The sequence below is a fragment of the Elephas maximus genome, chromosome 13, assembly GCF_024166365.1.
Source record: "Elephas maximus indicus isolate mEleMax1 chromosome 13, mEleMax1 primary haplotype, whole genome shotgun sequence".
Lineage (NCBI taxonomy): Eukaryota > Metazoa > Chordata > Mammalia > Proboscidea > Elephantidae > Elephas > Elephas maximus.
Window position 1 is genome coordinate 58502515 of NC_064831.1, and position 20769 is coordinate 58523283.

The 20769-nt window shown below is 46.6% G+C and overlaps 1 protein-coding gene across 3 annotated transcripts in view; it reads right to left on the reverse strand.

The window, feature by feature from the left end:
* ITGA11 (integrin subunit alpha 11) overlaps positions 1-20769 on the reverse strand; it is a 160209-nt gene that overhangs the window by 106818 nt on the left and 32622 nt on the right. For all 3 annotated transcript variants that reach the window (XM_049905808.1, XM_049905807.1, XM_049905810.1), the window contains exon 2: positions 15550-15661. In XM_049905808.1, coding sequence (XP_049761765.1) covers positions 15550-15661 — 112 coding nt within the window. The remainder of the gene's footprint in view (positions 1-15549; positions 15662-20769) is intronic.

Below are 20769 nucleotides of genomic sequence, written 5' to 3' on the forward strand. Positions count from 1 at the left end.
AATGTATTTGTTCCAAGAGAAAATAGTAGAGGGCGTTTATGTGCTGTGGTGTTGAGAGCTTGCTCCTGTGGGCTCGAGCCAGAAAAAGAGCTTAGGGTTCTCCTCAGTGAGATTTCCACAGCAACAAAGGCACTGGCTGGGGCCTGCTTGTCACTGCAGAGGAGGGACAGACTCGGATAAGAGCTGTCACTCTGCCTTGTCCAGACAACTGGCCCCAGAGGTCCTACTCCTTGAAGCCTCTCCCTGGATACCATCGCCTTTCTCTGGAGCCAGGCCAGGGTAAGGCATTAGCTCATCCGGCTTTTGCCTCATTGTAGACACTTTACATAACATCTCCTACGTATTCCTCATAAGAATCTTAAGGGGTTGGCATCACCATGCCCATTTCACAGACCAAGAAATTGGGGTCTGGAAGGTGGATGTGATGTGCTCGAGTTTCCCTGGCTTGGAAAGTGGCAGAGCTGGGAAGGGAATGTAGGTTTGTGTGACTCTGAAGCCTGGATGTTCCCTGTAGGAAAGAGCCACTCAGATATGCCTTCATTTTATCTGCTGAGGCTGAAGGCCTGCACCCACCATGAGACACGGCTGTAACCCTGCAGAAAACAGCCATATTTGAGAGGGCATCACCACTGAGCCAGGCTCAGCAGCCGAAGTTTGTGATTTCATTCCTCCTGGATTACTTACAGTCAACCTGCAATTCCACCTTTGGTGTCCTCTGGATTTAGACATGGAAAATCCTACTGAAAATGCGAGCTTGTTATCTGGAAAGGTCAGTACATAAAGCCATTGTAAACGACTGAGTGCCATACTCATGTTGGAATTTAGTCTAGGTACTGGGGAGATGAAACCTAGAGTGGCGGGGGGAACAAATCTTTTGGCAGGTTTCACCTAAGCCCTTGATAAGCCAGATGGAAATACCACAGAGAGTGGAAACAAAGCTGGACTGGGAGTTTGAGGACCTGGGTTTTGGTCCTGGCTCTCTCTCTGATTTGTTTTGTGACCTTGGTCTAGTCCCTTTCTATTCGTAGGTCTCAGTTTCCTCAGCTGTAAAATAAGTGGGTTAGGGTAAATAATTTCCAAGACTCTTCCCAACCTAATGCCATTGAGTCAATTCAGACTTATAGCGACCCTACAGGACAGAGTAGAACTGCCCCATAGGGTTTCCAAGGAGCAGCTGATGGATTTGAACTGTAGATCTTTTGATTGGCAGCTGAACGCTTAACCACCAGGGCTCCAAGGCTCTTCCCAGACAGGAGAGAAATGCTGCAAGGAGTGGCAAAGCCCTGAAGGCCAACTCCACACAGCTGACCCTCTTGGGCCTGCTCCCGGCCTGCCCTGTGCCTCCCCAACCCATGTCTGCCTCTGAGAATCAGGGTCTGCTGAAGAACATGGAAGCCCTGTCTTCAGGCCAAGAAGATATCGCCTGTGTCTGGGGTCTCCACCAGAAGACACAGCCTCTGCAGAGAGGTCTCTGGAGAGAAACAAGGTATTGACAGTGTCAAGTAGGTCCAGTTCAATCCTTGTCCATCTCGGTGGCTGACCCATGCCCATCCACCGCTGATGTCAAGCCTTTGTGTGTGGGGGGGATGGGGGGTGGAGGGGGTAGGGGGAAGAGTGTGACAGGGTCTGCACTTAGCCATGGATGGCCTCTGGGGTCTCCATCTCCACAACTCAAGTCCATACTAGGGACGCCCAAACACACAGCCTTTTCAGCATCTGACCACACAAGCCCGGAGTTAAGCTGTTGCAAAAATAATCCAAAAGAAATATTCAAAGAGATGGGAAGGCTGTCTAGGACTCCATGTGACTTTGGATGAGCCAAGCCACCAACTATGTCCTTTCATTGCTGAGGGTGATGAGGGATATGTCTAAGTTGCTCTGTTTTCCTTGCTTCCCATCAGGACATCCTAGAGACAGAGACGGAGGGTTGGGGTGAGGAATGACAGCAAGTCTCCTAACTACCTTCTCTGCCCCTACTCAGCCAGGTTCCAATGCTGGTTTTCTCACAGCCTTCCAGAACCCTCCTTCTCACAACCTCATCCAGGTCTGACCTAACTCGTTCCTTCCCTCCCTGCACATGTGCCCCTCCCCCACTGGCTGTGGGAACCTCCTGGCTAGGACCACTGCAACCAGGTAGGCAGGGGCTGGGCAGGGGGCCGGCGCCAGGAAGCCTGGGCTTGGCTCCTTCTCCTACTCCCCTCAAAGGTACAAGCCGGCTGATGAGACTAATAAGCTGGCGGCTTCACACTCGGGGGGAGGGGGGCTGGGGTGGGTGCAGGGCAGCCTCACTTGGCTTTGACCACTCCAACACCCCTACCCCCCATCTCCATCGGAAGCTTTTGGTGGAGGGGGCAAAGAGGGGAGTGGAAGATGTCGGGAGGGGAGGGAGGGGGCGGAAGAGGGGGAGGGGACTGAAGGAAAGGTAAGAAAGTAAGGACCAGGATGAAAGACTCTGAAATCAGGAAGAGGAAATGGGCAAAAAGAAGAAAACAGGAAAAAGAAAAGTAGGAGAAGACAAAGGAAGGAATAAAAGGAATGTGAGGAAGCTTTGGCGGGTTACAATAATGAGACGTGAGCAGATCTTCTAAAAAATAACCCCCTCTCTCTTTGTCCAATGAGGAAGACTCATTAATAGCCTGTGTTATCCAGATGACACAAGCTCGCTTCCTGAAAGTGAAGAGGACTTGAAGCATTTACTGATGAAGATCAAAGACCACAGCCTTCGGTATCGACTACGCCTCAACATAAAGAAAACAAAAATCTTCACGTTGGGACCAATAAGCAACATCATGATAAACAGAGAAAAGATTGAAATTGTCAAGGATTTCATTTTACTCGGATCCACAATCAACACCCATGGAAGCAGCAGTCAAGAAATCAAAAGACGCATTGCATTGGGCAAATCTGCTGCAAAGGACCTCTTCAAAGTGTTGAAAAGGAAAGATGTCACCTTGAAGACTAAGGTGTGCCTGACCCAAGTCATGGTGTTTTCAGTCACCTCCTATGTATGTGAAAGCTGGACAATGAATAAGAAAGACTGAAAAAGAATTGATGCCTTTGAATTGTGGTGTTGGCGAAGAATATTGAATATACCATGGACTGCCAGAAGAATGAACAAATCTATCCTGGAAGAAGTACAACCAGAATGCTCCTTTGAAGCAAAGGTGGCGAGACTCCGTCTCACATACTTTGGACATGTTATCAGGAGGGATCAGTTCCTAGAGAAAGACATCATGCTTGGTAAAGTAGAGGGTCAGTGAAAAAGATGAAGACCCTCAAAGAGATGGATTGATACAGTGGCTGCAACAATGGGCTCAAGCATAACAAGGATTGTGAGGATGGCATAGGACCGGGCAGTGCTTCGTTCTGTTGTACATAGGGTCTCTCTGAGTTGGAACTAACTTGATGGCACCTAGCAACTCTTTGCCCAACCCCACCTCCAGCCCCATTCTCCACTGCCTCTGGGTTCCCAATGCCACCATTTCCCTACACATGGGGCACCTATACAGTTCAGGTGATTTCTTTCTGCCTAGTTATCATCCAGTTAAGATCCTGGGAACTGAAACCTCTAGCCTGTGGTTCTTAGAGTGTGGTCACCAGACCTGCAGCGCCAGTATCACCTTGTCGGAAATGCACATCTCCAGGCCCTTTTCAGGGTCTACTGATTTAGAATCTCTGGAGGAGGTGCCCAGCAACCTGATTTAACAGGCTTTCCATTTTTGAGGATCATTGCACTACAGTAGTAATTCCAGATGGTTTACACAGGTTACAAAGATCCCTTGCAAGAACTCTGGAGTTATTCAGTGTGTATTAACGTACATGCATGAAGATTGCCTTACATGTCAAGGGGTCTGGTCAGTTAGAGGCTTGCCTAGCACTGCCACCACCCCAGCAGACCCCTGCACGCTTCTTCTGGGAGAGGCACCCTCCACGATAATTCCTCTCTATGAGCTGACGCACTCCCATAGCACCATATCCCTTCCCTCTGGTCTCTGAACAGGCAGCTCCTCCCCACTTTCTCACAATTCTCTCCTCCTCCGCTGTCTTAGACACAGCACCCTCTTCTATTCCTACCTCTGCCTGTTCTCCATCTCCCCACTCACACCTGCAGACAACCTGGGGTTCTTTCCCCAGTGCCTTTTCCTCCTCTGGACCGCTCCTCTACGGAGTGCAGCTCTCCCTGTGCACATCTGGGTCTCTGCCCTGGTCTCCCTGTTAAACTTAAGGCCCCTGTCCCCAGCTGTGAGATGGTCATTTGCGCCTGGGTGATCTCGGACACTTCAAACCAATGGGTCTAAAGCTTAACTCACCTGCTTCCCCAAAGCCCATTCCCTGTTGCTGGACTTTGATTTTCGGTTAAGGACATCACTATCTTCCCAGTTAGCACAATACCTCCCCAGTCATCCTTTATTCTGTCGCGTCTCCGATCTTGCCTTCTTCTACTCTTGCCCTCACTCAATCCACTCCAGTCACACTTGTTTCTTGAACATTCCGAACATGCTCCCACCTTAGGGTCTTTGCTCTTGCCATTTCCTCTGCAAGTGCCTGGAACACTCCTTTCTCAGGTGTCCATGTAGCTAGGTTTTCCCTTTCCTTCAGATCTCTGTATCACTGAGGCCTTCCTGGACAGCCTGTGTAAAGCAGCAGGCCTCACCCTCACCCACTGCTCCCAAGCCCCCGTACCATGCTTAATGTTTCTCCATGGCACATGTCATCATCTGACGGACGATGGACAAATCAGTATGTCCCGCCCACTAGAAGAAAGGCTCCATCAGGGTAGGGACTTTGCAATTTTGTTCACCACTGAATTCCAAGACCTACCACAGGTATTCAAGAAATATTAATTCAATAAATGAATGAACAACTGATACTCATAGGCAGGCTCCTCCCTCAAATTTTCAGCCCTTAGCTCGAGCATCCCCTCCAATCACCTAGACTTCTACAGCCTTCTTGCCAGGCTCCTCACCTTCAGACAGTCTCCTCCCTCAATTCCATCCTCCACATGGTAGCCAAATTGATCATCCTAAATTACAACTGTAGGGAACAAGTCTTATGCTCTATAACCTTCAATGTCTCCTCATTGCCTCCCAGTTATAGTCCCTGTCTTAGTTCTCCAATGCTGCTATAACAGAAATACTACAAGTGGATGGCTTTACCAAAGACAAATTTATTCTCTCACAGTCTAGGAGGCTAGAAGTTTGGATTCGGGGTGTCAGCTCCGAAAGGCATTTAGCCTTTCTCTGTCAGCTCTGTAGGGAGGCTTTTGTCATCGATCTTCCCTGGTCAAGGAGCTTCTCAGCACAGGGATCTCCGGTCCAAAGGACGTGCTATTCTCCTAGCTCTTGTTTCTTGGTAGTATGAGGTCCCCCATGTCTCTCTGCTTGTTTCTCTCTTTTATATCTCAAAGGAGATTAGCTTAAAACACAATCTAATCTTGCAGATCGAATCCTGCCTCATTAACATAACCACCACTAAGCCCTCTCTTTAACATCATACAGATAAGATTTATAACACTTAAGAAAATCACATCAGATGAAAAAATGGCGGACAATCACACAATACTGGGAATCATGGCCCAGCCATGCTGAAACACATATTTTAGGGGGACACAATTCAATCAATGACAGTTCCCTTGCTCTGATATTCAAGAGCCTCTGTGGTACCATCCTCACCCATCTCACCCTTTGTCTTATGGCTGTATTTTCTGCACCTTCTCCTCCAGCCACACGGGACTGTGTCCTTTCTCTAAATACAGCCCCTTCTTTTCCACCTCTGTACTCTTACCCATGCTGTTCCCTCCCTCTGTTACACCCTTCTCACCCATGTCCACTCTGCACATCTGAAATCCTGCCCATCTGGAAGCCACCTCTTCTGTAGCACCTTTCTGATTCTCTCTGCTGCCCAGTCCTGCCAAGTTGGAAATGAACTCTCCCTCACATAAACTCCCCCAGTCCTTTCACTTATCATCTGGACTGGGGCTCTGTGAAAATACACCTTCTCTTCCCTGCTGGGCTCAGCACTCCTTCTTCCCAAAGGTGTTTATGTGAATCTGCTAAGTGAGGAGCCCTGCGATACGGTGGTGAACTAGACACCACAGCCTTGGCTCTCATGGGCCCACAGTCTAGCTGGGGAGGTGCGTGGTGCAACCAGGGTGGTGAGGGGCTCAATAGCGGAAGACAGTAGGTTCCTGGCCTGCCTCGGGATGGGGCTCCTTCTGTACCCTGAGATTCCTGGCCAGCTCAGGGATGGGGCTGCCTCTGTACCCTGAGGTTCCTGGCCAGCCTTGGGGACGGGGCTGCTTCTGTACCCTGAGGTTCCTAGCCAGCTCGGAGATGGGACTGCTTCTGTACCCTGAGGCAGGGGGAGTGGACAGATCTGGGCTCCAGGAGTGGCTCTGACATTTCCTAATTCTGTCATCTCTCTGAGTCTCAGTTGCCTCTCCTGTAAAATGGGGACAATCATGCTTCCCTTACAGGTTGCTCATGCCCCTGGACCTGAACCTCAGGGAGTCCACCATGGCCTCTTGTTCTCAAAGCTCATTGAGTTCCAAAGCGGTCCCTCTCTTGGCACTCACTGGGGGCTGTCAGACTCCTGCCCACAACACCTATGAGGGAACTTGAGGGAAGATGTTCTCAAAAATAGCCCCCTCTCTCTTTGCCCAACCCCACCTCCAGCCCAGCCCCCAGTGTCTTGGGGTCCCAATGTCCCCAGCTCCCCACACACACGGCACTTGGACAGGCAAAATGCTCAGCCTTGCTGAGAGCTGAGGCTTCTTCTCCCTGCAGGGGCTAGAGCTTCAGAGACAAACTGGAAGCTTGTGGGGCCCAGCTCTGTTTTTTCTCAGCACCAGGAGGCTTCCCACTGCAGGGGGCCAAAGGCTGTGAGAGGCCCACCGCAGGCCCCGCACTGGAGCTTCAGGAGCATCAAATGGCCTTAGAAGACTAACTGACTTAATGATTTTAATGTAAATACATTCGAGTCATATGGATTAAATTTCTCTGAAAATACACAAGGGCTGAAAAAGCAGGGGCAGAGAACACTCAGCCCAAGAGGAATTTGTTTTCTCTTTTCCTTTTTGTGTGTCTGTGAGTGTTGTTATTGTTGCTCAAACCGAGGCATGTGGAAAACTGTTCAAGATGTCTGACCAGTCGGCATCCAGTCAGCTTTGCCCAGTTGGAGTTCTGAGATGGGAGCGCAGTGGACAGAAGGTGAAGGGTTAAGAAAATAAAGTGGCAGTTCCCCCACACCTGTTTGTCTATCCTGCCCTGTCCTTCAAGGAAGTTAAAAAACAAAAAACCAAACCCATTGCCGTCAAGTGGATTCCGACTCATAGCAACCCTATAGGACAGGGTAGAACTGCTCCATAGAGTTTCCAAAGAGTGCCTGGTGGATTTGAACTGCTGACCTTTTGGTTAGCAGCTGAACTCTTAACCACTACGCCTCCGGGGTTTCCAAGAAGGTTACGATCTGGTAAACAGGGGTCTATCTCATGGGTGCCTGTATTGGGAGACAGCTGGTGGGTCCTTCTCTGGGGCAATGGGACCTGGATTGGGGGCAGGGTGGGATTGAAGGTGATGCTTTTCCCACTGGCATCCCCCTACCTTCTGTCATTAGAGGATGAGGATCCTCAGGAGGCCCCAGTCTCCATGCTGGGTTCCCTGGTCCCATCATGGACCCAGAAGATGCAGAGCAAGATGTGAGAGCTCTGCCTTCAGGGCTGGAAGCCAGGTACACACAGGAGATGGAAGAGCCTGGGTCAGAGGGAGCCTCTCCACCATGTCTCCTGATACCTGATCTCAGACTTGGCTGCCTGATGGCTGCAAGCAACTCAGGCTTCCACTTCCTACTTCTGATTACAGAACATGCCCACATTTTGGGCATTCTTTGTTCCTGCATAGCACTCTGAAGTGGGTAAGTTCATCTTCATTCTACACGTGAGTAGAGGTTGAGGGTGGTTTAGAGATCTTCTCTCAAAGTCTCCTACAAGTGGCAATCCTGGACTTCAAACCCTTGCTTGTGTCTCACTGAGGAGGTGCATCCTGGATGGAGGTGAATGAGCATGCACCACTAGGGTTGCACATAATAGTCAGCCAGGGGGGCCCAAATGACATTGGCATCAACCTCTCTTTTCCTACGATCAATACCCACAGGGCCTATGTCTGAATAAGACTCTTGGAATGCTGCCTGCAGGTCAGGGAAAATGGAGGCTGGGGCAAGGGGCAGGAAGAGGAAGCAATCAAGTAGGATATGCTGTGGGGTCCACGTAAGTGGGGAAGGGATTCCTGAAAGGCCTGGTGTGCTCCTGTCCATCCTGCACGTGCTCCCTGTCTTCCTGGAGCTCCAGGGCCTCTTTTTCTGTTTGTTTCTCTCAGCCCAGTTGTGGCAGTAAACACACTCAGGTCAAGAGGCCACAATAGGTACGATCCTGTCCCCTTCAATGCCCTCTCCCACAGTGCTCCTGGCTGCATTCAGGTCAATGAAAGCAATCTGGAGTTGGTTCTATCATACCTTATACCTTTCTGCTTACCTAAGTCCAAACTTCAAGACTCCGTTCAAATGTCCCTCTTCTATGAAACCCTCCCAGAGACTCCAGGCATGGGGATTTCTCCTTTCCAAACCCTAGCTGAGCTTCTCTGTGAGCAAGATAGTGTGTGGGCTGCTCTCAGGCTGCTGGGAGATGGTTGTCAATAGGGGAGGTGTCTCATGGGCCTAAGTGACTCCAACCCAAGGTAGGAAGTGATATGTGCCATAGGAGGGAGGGCTCAGGAAGGGTAATTAGACTAGGAGAAGGATCCAGAAAGGCTTCATGGAGCAAGGCCTTACAAAGATGAACATAATTAACACTAGGCCATACTTTGTTTTGTACAGCTTTTTAATTATTTCAGGGATATTAGTGTTGCCTCCCCAACTGGTCTATGAACTAACTGAGAGTGAGACCATGTCTTACTCATACCAATATTTTGCAGAGTCTAGTGAAATTTATTAACACAGATGCCTAATAAACAAATATTGGTCAAAATAAATTATATCTGGGAAAAATCAGTTCAACTCAATTTTAATCATTCATACCATGTGAAGAATGTGGATGTTGTATGTATTATGTCTGGGTTGGGTAAGAGAGGTTCCAAATATCCATTCAGTATTTTAAAGTATATTCTTTTGAACACTTACTAAATGTCACAGATTACAACCCTGATTTCAGGAAGAAAGATAATGAAACAAGCAATTATGATCCAATTTCATAAATGGTATAAAAATAGAAATACAAAATTCTATAGGGACAGCTAATCTAGTGACGAGAAGGATGGTCAGAGAAGGTCTCTCAGAGCAAGTGATATCTAAATTGATAAAAGAATATTAAAGAGGACTTTCAATTCCAGCTACCAACAACAATAAAAGCCAGACAAAATATAGAAAACAACGGTTTTCAAGCACTGGGCAGCAACCAATCCAGAGCTAGTCTCTAACAGAAGGGATGCATCACCATGTTCACCCCAGGTTTCTCTCTGAGGACATCGTTCTCCTTGCAGCACAAGGAAGTAAAGTCCAAGCAGGGAGCAGCAGTTTTGCTGGGTGGAGGAAACAGTGGTTGGAGCTGGAGCTGTAAAATTGGCTAGGATCTGGGGATGGGGGAGGCAGGGTACCAGAAAACAGACAGCTTCGGAGGAAGATCCCCTCAAATCTGCTAAAAGTCCCCTTGGGTCTTCGATTGACTCCTGAGCTGTGCATGCAGATTATGAGACTCTAGAAGGTCCTTCAGAGAATAGCCATTGGGATCAGAGATTTTAGAGGTGGCCCAGTGGTGGGGAGATGTTGAGGTTCACGCCTAGCAGAATGGAGAGACCTCAGTGAATACACTGGGCTTTTAGTTGAGACCCAAGAAAATCTATGCCCTGTGAATAAGGACCACACCCTAGGAGTAAGTGCAAAATGAGATTAGCTCTGCCATAACCAAGGCCAAAACCAACCACTATTAAAATTTAAGTGATGTCATCAGTAACTTAAATGCATATAAGGACAAAATTTAACATTCGTTAAAGGAAGGTTACATGACCTAGATCCTATAAAATGTATCATCGACCATGTTCAGCATAGAATAAAAAAAATTACTTGTCAAAATCAGGAAGAAGTGACTGATAACCATGAGATAAAATAGTCAATAGAAGCTGACTCAGAGATGATCCAGATATTGGGGTTAGCCAACGAGGACTTCAAAGTAAGTATGATTAATATATTAAATAAAATAGAGAAAAAGATGGAGAAATCGATCTGTTATTTTAACAGAGAAATAGAATCTATATTAAAAAAAAAAAAGGATAGAATTCAGTCAGTAACTACAAAACAAAAAAAAAAACTAGCTGTCTGTAATTAGAATATATTGCATGGGTTTAACTGCACATTGAATACAGCAGAAGACAGGATTAATGAACTGAAGACAGATCACTAGAAAATGTCTAAATTGAAACAGAGAGAAGAGAAAAAAATTAAATAAGAAACAGAACAGAGATATGAGAAACACGGTGAAAAAACCTAACATATAAAACATATACTCAGTTGGAATCTAAGAAGTAACGGAGAGAAAAAATGAGACAGAAGTCAAATTAAAAAAAAATAAAGGTAGAGAATTTACAAATCTGATGAAAGACAGCAACCCAGATATTCAAGAAGTTTAGGAAACCCTAAGAAGAAAACTGCATTCAAGTACATAATAGCCAAACTGAAGTTGAAGACAAACAAAAAAGCAACCAAGGGAAAATGACAAATTCAAAGAAATAGCAATAAAGCTTAAGGCAGACATCTCAACAGAACCCATAAAGCCAGAAGACTTTATGACATTATGACAATGTCATAGAATGACAATCTAGAGAGATAAAAGAAAAAACTGCCAACTTAGTATTCTGTACCTTGTGAAAATATCCTCCAAAAATTAAGGTGAGATAAAGATATTTTCAGACAAACAAACACAAACAAACAAAAACTCAACCTCCAAAGCCAACAGAACCATTGTTAACAGGCCTGTACAACAGGAAAGACTAAATAGAGTTCTCTGGCTAAATGAAAATTATCTCAGATGAAAGTACAAAAATGTCTGAAAAAGTGAAGACCACCAGAAAGAGCAACTAAGTGAGTAAATAGAAATTTCATCAATGGTTTAAAACAACAAAAATAATAATTTCTTGTAGAATTTATAACACGTGTAAAGGTAAAATTTATGGTAAAATAACACAACGAATGGAATTGAAATTAAAGTGGAACAGGAACTGGAATTAAACTGTTGTAAAGCTCTTGTACTGTTTAGGAGGTGGTAAAAGTACTAATTTAAAGTAGATTGTACTAGATCATGAATGCATATTGTAATTTCTACCATAAACACTAAAATATTAATAAAAAGAGGTATAACTAAAAACTAATAACAGAGAAAAAAGGGAATAATACAAAATACTTGAATAATCCGAAAGAAAGGAGAAATAAAGGGCACAATAAATAAATAAATAAATAAGAAAGATGGGACATATAGAACACATAGAGCAAGATGGTAGATTTTGACTTAACTGTATCAGTTACTACACTAACTGTAATTATCCAGTTACAAGTCAAGGATTTTCAGGCTGTATTAAAAAACAAAACAATAATATGCTGTTTAAAAGAGGGACACTTTAAATATAAGGTCACAGAAAGGTTGAAAGCAAAAGGATGAAAAAAGATACAGCACACAAAAATGAATCAAAAGACAGCTGGTACATCTATGTTGATATCAGACAAAGTAGACTTTAAGGTAAGAAATACTATGCAATATAAAGAGGAACATCTTATAATGATAAAGGGATCGATTCAACAGTAACACACATATTTGTATGCGCCTACTTAACACAGTTTCAAAATATATAAAGCAAAATTTGACTGAGCTAAAAGGAAAGATAGGCAAATTCCCAATGATAGTTGGAGATTTTAATACATCTCTCTCAGAAATTGCTAGAATAAGCAGACAAAAAAATCAGTAAGAATGTAGAAGATTTGAACAACCAAATTAAGTAAATTAACCAAACTGACCTAATTAATATACATATATATGTATATATAAATATACAAATACTACAGAATAAACTGTAGAAATACCATAGAATGGACATTCTTTTCAAGTGCACTGATAATTTACTAAAATAGGCTATATTCTGAATCATAAAGTCTTAAAAAATATCAAAGGATTTAAATTATACGGTGTATCTTCTCTGACTACTGTGAAGTTAAATTAGAACACATTAACAGAATGATAACTCAAAAAATCTCCAAATGTTTGGAAATTAAGCAACACACTTCTAAACAGCAGCCATTAAAAAAAAGATGGAAAAATTGGACTTCATTAAAGCCAAGAACTTCTGTTCATCAAAAGACACTATAAAGAGAATGAAGAGGCAAGCCACAGATTAGGCGAAGATATTTGTAACACATCTATCTGACAAAAGATTAGTATACAGAATATATTTTGTTTTTTAAATTCTAGAAATCCAAAAGAAAAAGACAATTAAAAAATGAGCAAAATATTTGAGCAGACACTTCACAAAAGACAATATCCAAATGGCTAATAAGCTCACAGAAAGTTGCCCAGCACCATTAGCCATCAGAAAAATACAAATTAAACTCACAATGAGATACCACCTCGCCCCTGCCTGAATGGCTAAAATTAAAAAAGACAATATCAAGTGTTAGTGAAGATGTGGAGCAACTGGAACTCTCTTACATTGACAAAAACACCTTGGAAAAATTCTTCACCGTTATGACTGAAGCTAAACATACACCTGCCCTTTAACACAGCAATTCTACCTGTTGTGGATTGAACTGTGTCCCCCCCACCCAAAAAAAGAAAAGAAAGGGTATGTTGAAGTACTAACTCCTGGACCTGTGAATGTGACCTTGTTTGGGGAAATAGGATCTTTCCTTAAAGGTATTATCAATGAAGCCATACTAGAGTAGGGTGGGTCCTAGTCTTTATCCTCTCTGAGCAGTGTCTTGTACAAGGAGAGAACAGACGCAGAGAGAGGGTCATTTACAGGGGAAGACAGACACCTTGTGATAATGGAGGCAGATGCATCTGTAAGCAGCAAAGGAATGACAAGGATTGCCGGCGGCCACCAGAAACTAGGAGGGTGGCATGGAACAGTTTCTCTCTCAAAGCCCTCAGAAGGAATTGACACAGCTGATAGCCTGATTTGGACTTCTTGCCTCCAGAACTGTGAAAAACTGATTTCCTTCTCTTTAAATTCACCCACTTTGTGGTTTTTCGTTATGACGGCCCAAGGAGACTAAGACAATACCCAATGAAAACGAGTGCGTGTGTTCACCAAAGCCCATGCTCAAAGACATTAATAGCCGCTCTATTCAAAATTGCCCCAAACTGGAAACAATCCAAAGATCCATCAATAGTTCCCTAGCTGCCCATCGAGTCTGTCCCAACTCATGGTGACCCTATGTCTGTCAGAGCAGAACTGTGCTCCATAGGCTTTTCAGTGGCTGATTTGGGGGAGTTGATTGCTAGGCCTTTCTTCAAAGCCACCCCTGGGTGGACTCAAACTTTTAACCTTTTGGTTAGCAGTGGAGCGTTGTAACTGTTTGCACCACCCAGGGACTCCATGAGTAGGAATCAATTTGATGGCAACTGGTACGATACAATCAACAATAGAAAGAATAAGTAAGTTGCAGTATATTGATACTGTAGAATAAAATCCACTGCCCTCGAGTTGATTCCGACTCATAGTGACCCTGTAGGACTGAGCAGAACTGCCCCACAGGGTTTCCAAGGCTGTAAATCTTTATGGAGGCAGACTACCACATCTTTCTCCTGAGGAATGGGTGGTAGATTCAAACTGCTGACCTTTTGGTTAGCAGCCAAGTGCTTTAACCACTGCACCACTAGGGCTCCCAAAATAAAAGAATACTATTGAGCAATTAAGAAGCATGCAGTATTATACATTCCACAACATGGTTGAACCCACAGACATAATGTTGAGTAAAAGAGGTCAGACACAAGTGAGCACCTACTGTATGATGTTCAAAAATAGGCACAATTAATCGATGGTGATAGGAGTGGTTGCCTTTGGAAGGAGCACTGACTGAGCAGTGTGGGGGCATTTAAGGAGCTGAAAATGTTCCATCCCTTGTTCTGGGTAATGATTACATGGGTATAACCTGTACACTTAGGATGTCTACACTTTACTGTGTGAAAGTTATACCTCAGGAGAAAGATAATAAATAAGGCACGCCTAAAAAAAAATTTTTTTTTTTTTTTTTTTTTTTTACAGAGGGAGAAAACAAAAAGAATACAGAGAATTAGCCAGATCTGGGTGGTGGGGCGAGACGAGTGGGGAAGGCGAAGAAGGCAAAGGAGAGTCCTCCCAGGAGGAGGGAACAGCATGTGCAAAGAAATCCTGGAAAATGGAAATAATTTGGCTGGAGTGTGGAGTGTGGAGCACAAGAAAGGGATCCTGGCAATGGAAGGAGAACAGGCTGACCAGGGCAGGCAAGGTCCAGATCAGGGAGGGGACATTTATCAACAGTGTCCACAGGGTTCCTTGGCTTCGTGAGGGCTTCTAAAAGAACCAAGCAGAGGCCTATTCCGTCCATCCCAGGAAGGGAGGCAGGCCATTCCTCGTGCCAAAAACCAGTCAGAGCCAGGGGAATGGGGATCAACAGTAAATATGCGTGAGAGGTCTTACTAAAGGATTCCGACTCAGAGCAACCTTACAGGACAGAGTAGAGCGGCCCCATAGGGTTTCCAAGTAGCAGCTGGTGGATTTGAACTGCTGACCTTTTGGTTAGCAGTTGGAGCTCCTAACCACTGCACTACCAGGGCTCCAGGTTGCTTACTGGAGTGATGAAAATGTTCTAAAACTGATTTGTGGTGAAGGTCACAAAACTTGGTAAATTTACTAAGAAAATCATTAAATTGGACACTTGAAAGGGGTAAGTTACATGATATGTAAAATATACCTCAATAAAGTTATTTTAAAAAGAATCAAAGGCAAGCCCTCCCCTCTTCTTGACTATCCCTGGCCTGGGAGTGGTCCTCTGGGTCTTTCTGGCCTTCTCCTCCATTCAGTCTTGCTCTCCCTTTCCTTCGCTCACCAGTTGCCTGTGTTTTAATTATGAGCACACTCACGCCCATCCCTTCAGACACCTCCTGACAGCTCTCTAAGTGGACTGGCAGTGATGTCCCCATTGATGAGACAAGGACACTGAGGCCCTGAGAGGGGAAGAAGGGATAACTATCATGCCTAGGTGACTGCTACCTGTGCTCTCAAAGGACCAGAGAATGCAGGGTGATTCATTCCCATTTCACAGAGGAGAAGGTTGAGGGCCTGAGAGAGTGAATGCTCAAGGCTTCATAGTCAGGGGCAGATCCTATGCAGCCTTGACCTGCCAGGACCAACAGTCAAGTCACTGGAAATGGGAGGGGCTGCATGTGAGGGCTGTCTGGGCAGCAGCTGGGCTGAGGGGTGGGCGGTGGGGCCGAGAGTGGGACAATTCAGGGCTGGGGCGGCAGCTGTCACTTACCACTTCTTGCCACTGATCTCATGCTGCTGCACCGTGTAGCCAAAGAAGGCGGTACTGGGGCCGGAGATGACCCGGGGCCTCCTGGTGTCCATGTTGAAGGTGTCTGTGAACCCTGGGGTGGGGAGAAGAGATGGGAGAGTCAGATGGGTGGAGGTATGGATCCCAAGGGCATGACTGGCCCCACCTGCAGGTTGCCTACCTCAGAGGGTCTTGGTTGTGGGGGTGTTCTTTTCTCTCTTTGGGGGGAGCCCTCAAATGAGGTGGTTGACATAGTCCCTGCCTTGGGGAGCACACAGTCTGATAAAAACCAAACCCCTGCCATTGAGTCAATTCTGATTCACAGAGACACCATAGGGTTTGCCAAGGCTGTACATATCTACGTGGTTTTGAGCCACCAACCTTTCCTTTAGCAGATGATCCCTTTAGCCACCATGCCACTAGGGCAATCTGATACCAAAAACCAAAACCAAATCCAGTGCCGTCGAGTTGATTCCGACTCATAGCGACCCTATAGGACAGAGTAGAACTGCCCCATAGAATTTCCAAGGAGTGCCTGGTGGATTCAAACTGCTGACCCTTCGGTTAGCAGCCGTAGCACCTAACCAGTAAGCCACCACGGTTTCCTGGGCAATCTGATAGGGGAGGCATATATGGGAGACTCAGTCCCTCCTTCAGAGAGTTCCTGGTCTCAGAGGGAGAGACAGCCTGTGTGTCTCAAAGGAGCCACAGCCTCTGACCTGGAAGAACCCATGGTCTGATGGGGGAAACAACCTGACCCGGAAGAACTCTTGGTCTGATGGAGGAGACACAGCACCCACTCTTAGGGAGACACTAGTCTGAGAGGCGAGACACTGCCCCTGTCCTGGGGAAGCCCACAGTCTGCTGGACAGTCAGGCACAGACACGTGATTCAGACAGAAGTGACCTGCCCCAGAGCAGGGGCTACTGCTCCCAGCCACAAAGGGGCCAGTCTGAGCCCTCTGTGACCCCTTGAGGAGCCATGCCCCCTGAGGCCTGGTCCTTCTTGATACCTAGGGATCCCTGAGCCCCTTCTCTGTGGCCCCCTTCCTCCTCCATCTTGCTTTCCTCCGGCTCTGACCTCCCAGCTTCTGTTTGTCTCTTCTTCCTTTTTTCCCTCTTTCTTCTTCTCTCTCCTCCTCTTCCCTCTCCTTCCTCTCTCCCCGCAACCCCCATCTTTGCCTGCTAAGGGCTCAGGGAACTGGATTCCCACCTCTGGGGCTGCTGGAAACGGCCTCCTTGGGCACCAGTTTGCAAAGCTCTGTCTGGCTTTAGCAGGGGCTGCTGCTTGGCGAGGTCCAAATCTGTCCCAGAAACACATTTGCATGTACACACACGCACACACATGCGTGCACGCACATGCACACACCTACCCTGATGGAGGCAACGCTTTACCTGCCTACCTGGCACCCCCTGGAGCCGAAGTCCTCCGCTTCTTGCATCTGACCCCAGCAGGGGGAGGTGGTGCTGAAGGAGAGGAAGGCGTGTTCTGGCTGTTGGGGAAATTCAGACCCAGCACGGCTCCCAGGCCGGCAGGAGGGTGAAGATGAAACCATAAATCATGTCTCCGGGGCCTTCTCTACCCTTGTGTCCTCTACCAGAGGTTCCTGAGCATCCACAGCCCTTTCAAAACCTGTCAGATCAGATCACACCTCAGCTTGATACCCTCCAGCAATTTCCCGCTCCACTCAGAGTCAAAGCTGAACTTTTTACTTGGGCCTACAAGGGCCTGGAGCCCTGGTGGCACAGTGGTTAAGAGCTATGGCTGCTAACCAAAAGGTGAGCAGTTCAAATACACCAGCCGCTCCTTGGAAACCCTATGGGGCAGTTCTACTCTGTCCTATAGGGCCACTATGAGTTGAAATCAACTGGACAGCAATGGGTTGGATACAAGGCCCTATGCGATTTGACCCTGTTACCTCTCACTTCTTGTTGCCTGCCCTCTCCCCTCAGCCTTCTGCTTGGCCACACTGCCCTCCTTGCTGTTTCTGGTACCTGTCACATGTGTTCTCTCCTCTGGGACTTGGCCCTGGCTGTTCTCTCTGCCTGGGATGCTCCCCCCTTTCTCACCCAGCCAACTCCCTCATGCCATTCAGGTCTCTGTTTCAATGCCGCCTTATCACCGTTACTGCCACCCTCTAACCCCACTGCCCTCCTTAATAATTTTTCCACACAGCATTTACAGCAGATTAATTACGTATTTATTTTATTGTCATGCAGCTGATACTTTATAATAGTCTTATATCCTCTAAGCTTCAGAAAATTCCGTTATAGCCTCACCACTGTATTCCCAGTGCCCCGAATAAACATCCAGCTCATAGCTCTTGGTCAATAGATGTTGGTTGATTAGATGATTAGAGAGCAGGCTGTCACTGGGCTGGGCCTCCTTCTCCCCTCAGTGAGGAAAAGCGGTAAGAGAATTTCCTGAGCATTTATATGTTCCTATCTAGGGACCCCCTTGGCTGCTAACTGAAAGGTTGGAGGTTCAAGTCCACCCAGGGGCACCTTGGAAGAAAGGTCTGGTGACCTACTTCTGAAAAGTTGGCCATTGAAAACCCTGTGGTGCACGGTTCTGCCTTGACACACATGGGGCTGCCATGAGTTCGGGCCTCCTTGAGTTGGAGTTGATGTTACAGCACCTGTTTTTTTTTTTTTTTTTTTTAATTCTACCTGTATAACCATTAATCTTACAGTAATTAGTTAAATCTCACACCAATATTATCATGCCTTAAATAACTTGCTCAAAATCACTCAGCTAGAAACAGATTAGAGCAAGGCCATGTTCAAATAGCTTGAGGTGCTGGAGGATGTGTTACCCCTCCCTGGGAGGTCAGCTTTCATAAGAAGGACCCCCGGGGGAGAAGCGAGGATTCTTTTCAGGAAAGGAAAGGGCAGATAAGAGATAAGTACCTGCCCTCAGGTACTGCCTCCTCCGTCTCTGGGTTCCAGTTGGGGTGAACACATGGGAGAGAACGTAGGCTGCACTCCTTCCTGTAGCCAGAGGGAGGCGCCCTCATTTGGGGCTCTGTCTAGGGCTAGTCCTGCGTCCTCTCCCTATTCCCCCACCCCCACCAAGCTCACTCAGGACTGGGTTAGCGCCATCTGGCCACAAGGAGGAGGAAAGAACGCCAGGGCGTTAAGTTACAAAGTGCTGGTTTCTTGCCCTGAGTCTGCATTTGCTTTGACCAAACCGAAACAACCGAGAATGGATTTCCTAAAAATGAAGTGAAGCCTCTCACTCTGACCCCAGCTCCCAACAAGATCTCTGGCCGTCCCTCTGGTGGGAGATGATTTTCATGCTCAGAGAATGTACTCTGCTCAAAGATTTATAGCCCCCAAGACCAAAAAAAAACAAAACAAAGTTGTTTTTGAGGGGAATCAACAGGCCGGTTTCGGAGGCGCTGCGAGCCTGGCTGGGCAGCTTGCCACATTTCTGCTCTTGTTACTGATGACAGAGGAAAAAAAGCCCTAATTCCCGGCCTGCTCTTGTGGACTGTGGCCAAAGTTACATTAGCTCCTGCTTCTTTCTCAGAATCTCTTATCTGCCCTTTCTAAAAGGCGTGGGTCAGGCACCAAAACCATGGCAACGTGCTTGAGTATCACTGGGGGGCTCCTGAGTTCTCGAACCCGACTCTCTGGAGCTGGACCACCGGGCTGGGCAGTCACAGTGTGGCTGCTGAGGAATGCTGGCCACGCACGTCCACACCTGCAGTTAACTCCACGGTGTCACGGGATTGTCTGCTGAGCGTCCATGCTGTGTGACCCATTCTCAGTGTGGCCAGGAAGGCCTTGTGGGAAAAATCTGACCAGTTGCTCCCTTACTTACCCCTCTCCTCTCCCAATCGCTTCCAGGGCTCTTAGGAGAAAGCCTAAGATCCTCTCCACAGCCCCAAGGCTCTTGGAGCTCCCCCAGTTCACCTCTGGCACCCTGTGACCCAGGCACCAGGGCCTCTTCTGCGCCCCCGCCTCACACACATCTTGCTTGTACCACCTTGGGGCCTTGCGCAGCCATTTCCTCTGCCTGGGCCTCTTTGATAAACTTTCCATTGTCGTTCAAAACATCACATCACTACCACCCCCCATCCCTATACTGAGATCACGTCAGATCTTGCTTAATGATCTGGTCATTGCCTGTACTTCACTTACTGGTGACGCTGGGCTCGTTACTTCTCCCTTTCAGGTCACAGTTAGGAATGATATATTGAAGGGTGTGATTATTTGATGACGACTTTCCCCATCAGGACCATGGCTCCATGAGGGCAGGATCTGTTTGCTCAGATTTTGGGTGCTATTTGTTACACAGCATTATTAGAGCAATAGATAACTGATACAGCCTGGCTTTTAAATGATGGACAATCAAGGAGGAGAAGGAAGAATTTCACAGGGGGATTGGGCAAAGACCTCAGAAGGGAGGCTGGGGACCTGTGGGGACTCATGGTCTTTGGGGTAGTAATCCAATTGTTCTCTTCTCAAGGCCTCATGGGGAAAGCTGGAAGTATATACCCAAGAAAACTGAAAACATATGTCCACATATATGCCATCCAGGGAATGACAAACACTGACAGACAGACAGGCACCCACCCAGCATGAATTCCAGGCTCCTGAGAAGGTGCTGTGCAGCAACAGAGCCTACATAGAAGGAGGGTTCTCCTTCACCTACTATTCTTCCCTTGTGCATGGGGTCGCCATGAGTCAGGGGTCGACTCAACAGCAGCTAACAACAGCAGCAGCAACAACAACAATTGCCATGGCACTTGAACTTCACACCAGACAAGTTACCACTGGGTCAAAAGTGGTATGTAGCAAATACGTTATCAGGGAGTGGTAGGTTATTAGGATTTTGATTTTAAGGGTAAGCAGAGATCTTAAAGATCAAATAGTCTAGTGGTTTACAAACTTCATTTTTCTGCAGTGAATCCTACCTTTTTGAACATAATCTATACATGAAAAGCAGACACAAGAGATTGATGTTGGGGCCAGAGGTAGAGGTTAGCTCCTTATCCCCGGTGGCAACCCTGAGACACCTTCTTGGAATCTTAGGGTTTCCTGGAACACACTCGGAAAACTACTGGATCTGTTTTAAGATCCTTGTTCTTGTAAGTGTGAAAACTAAGGCCTAGAAGGCACTGAAGGTTTGTTCGAGGTCACCAGTATTTCTTCATGTTCATCTTTATTCTTCACTACCCCTTCTGTAGAACCCTCC